Source organism: Pecten maximus, chromosome 2 (genome assembly GCF_902652985.1).
Source record: "Pecten maximus chromosome 2, xPecMax1.1, whole genome shotgun sequence".
In the NCBI taxonomy this organism is placed as follows: domain Eukaryota; kingdom Metazoa; phylum Mollusca; class Bivalvia; order Pectinida; family Pectinidae; genus Pecten; species Pecten maximus.
Genome location: NC_047016.1, coordinates 50593336 through 50604406, shown reverse-complemented (window position 1 = coordinate 50604406; position 11071 = coordinate 50593336). Strand labels below are relative to the sequence as shown.

Here is an 11071-nt window from a genome sequence, read left to right as displayed (position 1 = left end):
AGAATTAATATATTATTGTCTATTATCAAATCAATATATTACTGTCTATTATCAAATTAATATATTATTGTCAATCAAATCAATACATTGTCTATTATCAAATTAATATATTATTGTCTATTTTCAAATTAATATATTATTATCAATCAAATTAATACATCATTGTCAATCAAATTACTATATTATTGTCTATTTCCAAATTAATACATTATTGTCTCTAGAATTAATATATTATTGTCTATTATCAAATCAATATATTACTGTCTATTATCAAATTAATATATTATTGTCAATCAAATCAATACATTGTCTATTATCAAATTAATACATCATTGTCAATCAAATAAATATATTTTTGTCTATTTTCAAATTAATACATTATATTAATTATTATTATTATATTATTGTCCGTCATATTATTTATATATGTAATTGTCTATTATCAAATAAATGTATTATTGTCTATTATCAAATTAATATATTATTGTCTTTGTTCATATTAAATATTGTTGTCTATTATCAAATTAATATATTATTGTCTATGTTTATATTAAACATTGTTGTCTATTATCAATTTAATTCATTATTGTCTATTTTCAAATTAATATATTATGTCGTGCATAGCCACCCAGTCAATAAACGTCGAATTAGAATTGGAGGATGGCAGATTTATATTACAACTTACTGATTGGTTTACCTATATCAAAGGATGTTTGTGTTTGTTAAGTTAACCCTTGTGTCCCCCCCCCCCCCCCCCCCCCCCCCCCCCCCCCCCCCACCCCCCGAGTCGTATTTTCATCAGTGATCATTTATAATCGTCAATAATGACACGTTCATATTAAGTTTAATTTGTATTGATACAGGCGTAAATTATACATTTTGACATACAGTATCTGTGTCATGATCATGATAAAATAAAACGTATAGAATCGTACTTAAGCAATGAACAGCGGTTTTAATGTTGTTATAGTCGATATGGCAGCAAGATGTATGGTGGGCAAATGGCATGGGAACCCGTTAGGTCATGTATACAGATACTTAGCGGATGGCCACCTAATTCAAAGATAAAAGTAGGCTAGGTTTATTCATTTAAATTAATTAGGTAGCCGATCATTCCAGATAACATACTTGACCCCTGTGTCCTTGCAAATAGGCCAAGGTCATCCATTTAAACAAACGCTAGCTGTTCACCCCAGCATGTCACAGGCCAAATATCAGGGCTAGTATTCATATAACCCTGCTCAAATTCACATTTTATGTTCAGGCTCAAATACTTTTGGTAATAAATTTGATCTGATATCCGAATTGATATTTTTTCAATGATTTGAAGGAATTTCGGAGAGACTGCAGTTAAGAAATTATTTTCGATATTTAGGTATTTCTTTTACACTAATAATTACTGATTAAAGCGAATTTTAAAGTTGCTTAGCAGTTATGATCCTTGAGCATGAGAATGGTTTCGTGAATACCAGCCCAGGTCTCGTGGCCTCCTGGTTATCAAGATGTTGTTAATATATTTGAGCATTTAACCCCTGTATTAAGCCTTTGAGCGTACGTCAAGATCATTCATTTGAACAAATTTGGAAGCCGTTCAACCAGCATGCTACAGGCCTAATATCAGATATGGCCCTTTTGGTTATTAAGAAGATGTTGTTTAAATATTTAAGCCTATTTAATCCCTGTGATCATGAAAATCGGTCAAGGTCATTCATTTTAACAAACTTTTAGCCCTTCATCCCAACATGCGATATACCTTATATTAGGTATCTCTGTCTCATAGTTATTTACAAAGAGCTGTATAAGAAACCAACCAACCAATTGTTTTCCCATAGACCTTAGTGTTAACGTTTTGGATTATTTCATTCAAATTCTTGAATTGAATATGACGATTATGGTTTATAACAAAAGTTTAGGGTCTGATATAACACCTAATCAAAAAAAAAAGTTGGGTCCTTCAGCTCAAATTTTCTCCAGGGTAGCCATTTTGAAAATAGGTGAATTTCGCAGTAAAAATTCTCAAAAATCTTAAATGTTTACCTGTTTACTATTATTACGTGAACTTTTGGGAAAAAAACCAATCGGACTTAAGAAATTTATATCAACATTTCTTATCGATAGTTACCTATCAGGCTACATATCTATTTTCTCACTTCATAACATACTGGCCAATCAGTGGCTGCCAGACATGTTATCCTTGGCTCAACGTTCTATACACAGGGACCGTTTCAAAAATATATTTTTTCAATTGGTTGGTTGTTCCCTATAGCATCTTTCACATTTTTCAAAGATAACTTTTCTGGAACAGGATAGAACCATAGGATATGCTATCAAAATATGCAGTGCCTGACTGCAAGTCTTAGGCTGGTAGGTTGATTCTTCTATTGGTACCGGATATGAAATTCTTAAGAGAAAACCACATTAAAATTGAGTTAATTTTGAAATGTAAATTTTAATATCTTGATAAGCTTTGAATTTAAAGTGATGGCTTTTGGTTAATAGCCAAGTATAGAAATCGTGCTACTCAGAAATATAAACAAATAAGATATAGAATAAAGATCAGGGGGAGATAACTCAATGTTATCTCCTCCACCCCCTAATTTCTGGTCTTTTTGTAAAAAATGAAGAAAAAAAGGTTGAACGAGAAAAAAAATTAGGAGTGGAGCCATTATTTAGATAAAACAGTCGAAACACAGACACAGAACACGGAACCGGGCAAGTGACAACAAAAAATAACCAGATATATCACCAGACACTGAACTGGGGTAGTGACAACAGAACAACCAAACATATCACCGAATACCGAATCGGGGTAGTGACAACAGAACAACCAGACACACACCCACACATTGAACCGGGTTAGTGCCAGCAGTACAACCAGCATACCACCGTACCCCGAGCCACGATATATACCGCTACAATTGAAATATATAATGTATGTCCGTATCTGTCCGGTCTATGGTCCTCCTTGTAACACTACATGTGTCATATTTTCATCATCAATCCCCACTGAATCTCAATTTCTCTCTAAATTCTGCTACAATGCCTCCAAGATGAGAATCCCGTCCGAAAATGTGCTAGTCGGTCCCATCATCTGGTTTCCAGGGACGCTAGATGGCACAAAATGTCATATGCGGTAGCTATATGTAGAGACCAACCAACCAATTGTTTTCCCATAGACCTTAGTGTTAACGTTTTGGATTATTTCATTCAAATTCTTGAATTGAATATGACGATTATGGTTTATAACAAAAGTTTAGGGTCTGATATAACACCTAATCAAAAAAAAAAGTTGGGTCCTTCAGCTCAAATTTTCTCCAGGGTAGCCATTTTGAAAATAGGTGAATTTCGCAGTAAAAATTCTCAAAAATCTTAAATGTTTACCTGTTTACTATTATTACGTGAACTTTTGGGAAAAAAACCAATCGGACTTAAGAAATTTATATCAACATTTCTTATTGATAGTTACCTATCAGGCTACATATCTATTTTCTCACTTCATAACATACTGGCCAATCAGTGGCTGCCAGACATGTTATCCTTGGCTCAACGTTCTATACACAGGGACCGTTTCAAAAATATATTTTTTCAATTGGTTGGTTGTTCCCTATAATGTTCTTACCATATTTGACCCTTTTGACTTTGAAAGTGGATCAAGGTCATTCATTTCAACACACTTGATAGCCAGTCACCCGAGTATGTTATATGCCAAATGTCAGATCTCCGGGCCTCTTTGCTATTGCATTTTTTGTATTGTTTTAAGGCCATCAATAATTTGAGTTAGTTAAGGCCAACTTTGTTATCAACTTATCAAGAAGAAGTTGTTTAAAAGTTGACACTGAGTGGACAACTGACGCAGCACCAGGGCATAAACTCACCTGCCCTTCAGAGGTGAGCTAATGAGTTATCACTCACTGTTGAATGAGGGCTGGTCATCAAATTTTCAACATTTTTCGGCATTCACATGGAAATATTCCTCACAACGTTTTTACATCCTTACCATATCCACGCCAACTAGAAAGTTTAGTCCAGTAAATAATAAAAGGTACAAGGTAAGTTAACTGTTACACATGTCTCTTGAGGTCTGTAAAAGAATAAGGTTCCTATCATTGTCATCAATAATTTTTATTTTTCATTGAAGCATGCTGCACAGTATACAAATATAACAATTTATCTGTTAACACTTATGAATTATTCAATGAGATTTGTTATTGTATTTATATTAGAAACACCTTGTAAGTCTGAAAAAGACATCGGCAATTTTGAGTGCTTTGATGATGATCACAGCAACCCAATACCAGCATATTGCCAGATCAGTCACTACGGTATGAATTACAAGCACACTAATGTCATTAGGACTCAAATCTACAACCTCTGAGTAAAATTATGAAATCTGCATTTGGTGAAACTGTGACTTTGCTTTGAAGTGTCCACTTTACTCATTGTTTTTACATGTCATAGCATGTAACCTTCTATTATTAAGATGCTCAATTTCTTTACCAGGTTCCTTCACCTTGTTGTATTTTCTGCTGGACTTGACAGGGGAGACTACTGGACCACAATGCAGACCTACCCTAAACACTTCTATTTTCCTGCACTCAAAGAATCCTGATTTTTTACCTGTCATGTCAAAAGAAAGGCCATTACATAAACATTTATGATTTACTACCAACCATGATAAAAATATGGTAGCTAGCTGAAAGTGGCCTGTTTTCTGATCAAACAATGGCTCTGGTGAGCTCACAAGCAGTACGTCATGCTGGGAGTCATAAAAGTACACAACCAAATTTTCATTGTTCACAGCTATACAAGGATACAAATGGTGTTTCCTGTAAGGATGTAGTTGTTTCTGAAGAAATGAAAAGACTATAGTCTCCGCAAAAATCTGGTCATTTTCACAAATATTTGATGTCCGTCTTTTGACCTCAAAAACATTTTTTCTAGGACTGTCGTCATGATCATTTTTCTCATCTTCTTCAATAGATATCTTCAGGGCAGTATCTGTATGGTTAAGTAGAACATCAAAGTTCCCATGCCAAACTTCTGGATTTCCTATAATGAATGTAAAATTTGAGAACATCAACTCTACCTGTACTGTACATAGAAACCAGCTGATTAATCCTCGTCACAATTTATCAACTATTCAGCTAGGTACATGTACAAAGTACAAAGCAAGGAACAAGAGACCCAATGGGCCTTCATTGCTCATCTTTTCACAAGCTAATTACATTTTGATATGGAGATATTTAAAATTAGTAAAATTATCAAGCTATGCACATTTTAGTATGAAGATTTTTAAAATTGGTTAAATTATCAAGCTAAGTACATTTTAATATGGAGATCTTTAAAATTGTTAAAAATATTCAACTTCAGAATTAAACCAGCTAAGAACAATTATTCCATTAAAATATCTACCCGACCCCAGGACTCTACAATATATCACTTCTATCCATGGCTGGATTTCCTTCCCATTACCTCTTTGTAATTTACTAAATAAATTCTATAGGTGGTACCCCTTAACCAGACCTGGAGTCCTGGGGTGGGGTAGATGTTTTACTGGAAAAGCCCTAACTGGCTAAGTGTCAGATACATCTAATATCATCATACTGAAATGTGTTGTTCAGAATGCTTCAGAGATATTCTAGATTTCAGAATTTTCTCCATGTGTGTATATAATAATATGGAGGGGTATGGATTTGCATGTACAGCACCCCCTCCCCCTTTAAGATCTTAAGATCTTTATCTTTGTAGCTTCCTTTTCGGTGTCTGTGTCTGAAGAGGCTAGCCTCCAACTTTTCATCAGAGCTGTTTTCTATTTTCATCCTAAGAGATGTCAAACAAAGTCAGCCTAAGGCTGTCCACTGGCCCTCAGAAATATATGTGCATTTCAATGATTTGTTTAATTAGTCTATCTTAATTATCAATATGTCATAATACATATGATATCATAACTGTTTCTTTTTATTTCTAAAAAGTTTAATTAAACAAAAACCAAGGAAAAATTAGTAATTATTTTTATTTTATCACTTTACAAAAATCTTTCATCAAAATGCAATTCTGTTCACTATATGATTTATCTGTGCCTTTATCATGACCACAACTGTCTCATGGCACCTGGACACCATGGCCTTCAGACCACCAGGTGAGCTGAAAATGAATCTTACATGAAATTGCTTACCAATGCCTGTATCTCCAAAGACACCTGTCATTTTGCAGCCATCTGTGGAACAGGAGCAGCCAATTCCATCTTGTGTTCCTTTTGATTGCCCGTTAATGACAAATTTTGGAGTAAGAGATAGTTTTCCGAAAAAATGATTCGCCAAGAATACAGTAACATCGGTTTCTGACTTCCTGTTTAAGGTCTCCATTAAATTACCTACAATACAAAACCAGAGGTGCAAGATTCACAAACATTTTCACAAGAATTTAACATAGTTTTCATGTTATGGAGATAAATCAAAAACAAGAGGCCCAGAGGGCCTGTATTGCTCACCTTGTTTATTTGAGCAAACATAAAAATAATGGTCATGTTATATTTGTTAATGTCTAACAATGCTACATTGTATAATCATGTATAATTATGGGGTAAAGATCTCAACTGCTTCAAAGATATTATCTAGAAACGATGTCAAGACTCAACATGATTGTGTTTAAAGAAATCTATTAAGTCCTTTGGGGGTGGGGAAAGACCCCTGGGCTTATTTTTTACATCAGGACTGTGTTCATCTCTTGATCTTTATTCAGGGGTCGACATTAAGGCTTGTCCGCTTGTCCGGTACCAGACTAAATTGCTGTCGGACAAGTGAAAGTATCAAAACACTTGTCCGATGGGACAAGTAACATATAATGTCTTCATGTTGTTTATTTATATTCTGAAATCAACATTCACCAGGGTCACCTTATACTTATGATAAAAAAGAAACAAAAACATGGATAGTGTACATTGGAAGTGACTCAAATGTTCATAACGAAAATAGTTTAATTCGGAACACTATGCAGATGATATCTAAACTTTCTGTGTTTTTCAAAAATATTCAATCAGTCCCATTGGCTTCTTTGAATTGAACATGCATATTGAAAAAAAAAGGAATATGAATAAAAGCGTACAAAGAAATTGCAAGTTCATTTGAAGGACTAAAGTGGCAACAGATGCAGGCTTGCTATTTATTGCAAGATTTAGCAAATATATAGTATTTTAGATATTTATGCACTATTGCATTTCTACACTTATGTTCATGTTTTAGTCAGTTTATTTCTATTCTTATATGACTAGTTTAGTTTCTCTAAATCGAAAATAGGCAGCCAGTAGCATTTTTTTTCTTCTTGATTATGTAACTTGGACAAAACACATATAAATATCAGTAATATAGTTGTCATTGCAATGTTATCATTTTACTGCATGACACACAGACATTGAAAAACATCATTTAACTTAATTGAAAATTTTCAAGTGGGACAAGTGATAATTCCATTCGGACAAGTGAATATAAATGTTACTTGTCCAAAGGGACAAGTGCAGAAAAAAGTTAATGTCGTCCCCTGTTATTGTTTTAAAAAATGGGGGGGGGGTCAGCCCCATCATTTGTATTAATTTGAATCCCAACCAACTACAGATGTTACCACTGAAATAGCTTAGGTCCAGAGAAGAAGTCGTTAATATCAATATTGTCAAATGTTTGTCAAGTTTGTTCTTATAAAACTTTAACAGTGTTGTGTAAATATAACTGGCCAGTATATAGTAACTATACAAGATAAATAGAGGATATTGAAATCTGAAAGTTTCATTGAGTGAATACAATGGTTCGCTCTGATTGGTGAAAAACGAAAAACTTATATTTTCATTGCTATAAACTTATATTTTCTTTGCAAAATCTTATATTTTCACTGCAAAATCTTATACTTTTACTGCTCATCGCTGCAGTGAAAATGTAAGTTTTATTAGTTTGATAAAAGGGCCTGAGGGGCCAGCCCCATCATTTGTATAAATTTGAATCCCAACCACCTACAGATGTTACCACTGAAATATCAATGTCATGCATTGCTTCAGTGTTTTCATTTAGAACCGGTCGCCGGCCAAATTGACCGGTTAGAATGGTGTTTTGGCCGGTTCAAATGACTTAATTCACTTTTTAAAAAATGTCTAAAAACATATTATCGTAATCCTCAGATACATGTATACCTGTTGCTATTCATTTGTAGCCTTTTACAAATATTTTTATTGAAAACCCTGTTGCTTAGGTCCATATACTTTTACTGCTCATCGCTGCAGTGAAAATGTAAGTTTTATTAGTTTGATAAACGCAACAAAGGATATCATATTTGACCCTTGATCTTGTGACAAGAACAGTTTTAAATTTCCATTGGTACATGCACAACTTTTACCAACCTTGCACACAAAGGTCAATTCCGTAATACCTTCATAATAAATCCAGAAGATTTTTGAAATGAGACGTGGGACAGTGTGCGTGAATTTTAAGCCAATTGAAAAGCTGTCTACAAGCAAGATTAAATTATATATGGTGAGTGAGAAGATAAGATGATTTTTAAGGCCACTACATCGACAAATATCTATGGTCGATTGTACTACACAGTTGATTGCATTAAATTAAACTATGATATGCTCTACACTGATAGGTGTATCCATAAGCATTTGTATCTGGTTATCAACATCCATAGTTACATGCAATCGAGTGCATATATACTAGACCGAGTTTCCTCTGGCCTACGAGGCTACTCCAACAATGTTGTAGAGGTTTTACACGGCAAGATACTTTTGACAGGCGCCGTCACAGTCGGCAAAATTATATCCGATAGAAAAATACCCGACCAGCAGCCTTTTATGTTATAGGAGTACCTCTGGTCCTGACACCGGTGTCAGGGCCAGAGGAAACTCGGGCTACGTGTGCTAATAATATAACACAGTTGTTACAGCCGCCATTACTATACAGTCAACAAAAACACGGAGTATTATGGATCAAGGCCCATCCCAGAACAGTAACAAGACCATACTATACCTGACCATGGCTTTGTAAAGTAATTTTGGTCGAGGAAATGAAGTAAAACGTCCAACGAGTGTGCTTGCATTTCGTCTACAGGTTTTCTGTTGTCTATGATGTAGTCAAGCAGGATTTCTAGACCCTTATGAAAAATGAGAGCAATAGAATATGCATCCGGGTACAAATCAACACTGCAATATGCATCTGCAAACGAAGCACCGTCATCAGCATTGGTATTGATAATCTTCCAGGGAATTAGTTTCATGAACGTGTTTGGGTTTGATAGGTGATCAACCAACGGAGTCAGTGCTGAGAGACACTCGTAAGCCCGATTAGAATTAGGCTTTAAAGTGTCGTAAATATGACCATCGGGAGAAGCACACAGATCAATACGACATTTGGGTTGTTTTGGCACTGAACAACTTGGTAAATCATCTTCGTCGATGACATCTCTAGGTCTTTTCGCCGCCATGTTGTTGTTATACTAGAGGGTTCGACAATTTACAGGATTGAACAGGATCGGACAGGAACGGGATAAAATCCGATCATTTGTAATTTAAACAATATTCATGTTATAACAATTGCGAAAAGGTAATATAACTAAATTATGGTCAAGATGGAAACGAACAAAGGGTCTTACTGTGTTAAAAGGGAGACAAATCTCGTGCATCACACAATAAACTTACAGCTGTAAGACAATTTACAGAATCGGGCAGAATAGGGCAGGATCGGACAGGATAGGATATAATAGGGCGCATGCATATAATACTGCCGAAGTACTTTTAAAATACTTCACGATGTATATTTATCTATAAACTACACAGATTCCTAAGAAATGATTATCTTTTTAAAATAGATAATAAGACTTTTTCCTGTGGTTTTACCACATTTTGTGATCAAATGGGTGGAATGTCCCTCTCCTAGAGTACATACAAACATAACGAGTTTTTTTCTCATATATATATCATCATAAAATTTCTATCAAAAAGTCTATCAGCCATCCATTTTCCTAATTTTAACAAAAAAATCTTTATTTGACATTTTCACCGAAATTTACGATATTCTGAAAGATCATACCCAATTTTGACAAACTATAAGCACAGGCGTCTGAAGTTCTGACAGTAAACTGGGTAAACTGAGATATAATACCATATAAAAAATTGTAGATATTCTTATTTTTTATATGGTATTATATCTCTGTTTACTGTCAGAACTTCAGACGCCTGTGCTTATAGTTTGTCAAAATTGGGTATGATCTTTCAGAATATCGTAAATTTCGGTGACGAGATTTGGGTCACGTGATTAGCTATGGTGGTAGCTTTGAAGTTCTCTGAAAACGAGATGGCAAAGTATGCGGACGGATATATTTAGTGAACAATGACCAGTGAGTAATATATGTATGTAAGCTAATAGAATTTTATCTTACCTTTTAATTGATGTATACCTTTTATGTGTCAGATTGAGGGGAAATGGAGTAAATGTTGTTCAAACGCCGACCTGAGGGTAGGTCGGAAAAATTGCTCATTTTCTGTATGTAAGAAGTTCTGACGTATCTACGTGGTAACATCGTCAGAAAATTCGGACTAGGCGCACTTGTGCTCTCAGTTTCAGTTGTAGGCCTACAGTTGGGGGATTCATTTGTATTTGAAAGAATGGCAGACATTTTTTGTTTTTTGGAAACTGTTCAGTTGTCTGTAGTTGTTTAGAGACTGGGGATTTTTGTATTATTGTGTACACAATTTGTTTGTTGACGTAGCAGACGACGTAATGTAAACAAAAAAAGTAGTTCCGGTAGTACTTCCGGTGAAGAAAGTGAGCACGTGCAATCTGTCACACCCTAGGGTATGACAGATTGCACCACAGGCGTCTGAAGTTCTGACAGTAAACTGAGATATAATACCATAGAAAAAATAAGAGTATCATCTACTATAAAAAAAAGAAAAATATTAGATGATACTCTTATTTTTTCTATGGTATTATATCTCAGTTTACTGTCAGAACTTCAGACGCCTGTGATTGCACGCGCTAAAAAAGCTAATGGACATAGCTTTAAATACGAAGTCCACGGGTTAATCAAG

General features: G+C 34.6%; 1 protein-coding gene across 1 annotated transcript; it reads right to left on the bottom strand.

Moving 5' to 3' along the window:
- Positions 1–4103: 4103 nt before the first annotated feature.
- Positions 4104–9480, bottom strand: LOC117322390. The gene is made up of 3 exons (XM_033877264.1): positions 9012–9480; positions 6176–6373; positions 4104–5049 (listed from the first exon to the last, which is right to left on the bottom strand). Exons 1-3 carry the CDS (start codon positions 9463–9465, stop codon positions 4433–4435), a joined length of 1269 nt encoding a protein of 422 aa, XP_033733155.1. The 5' UTR covers positions 9466–9480; the 3' UTR covers positions 4104–4432.
- Positions 9481–11071: the final 1591 nt, after the last annotated feature.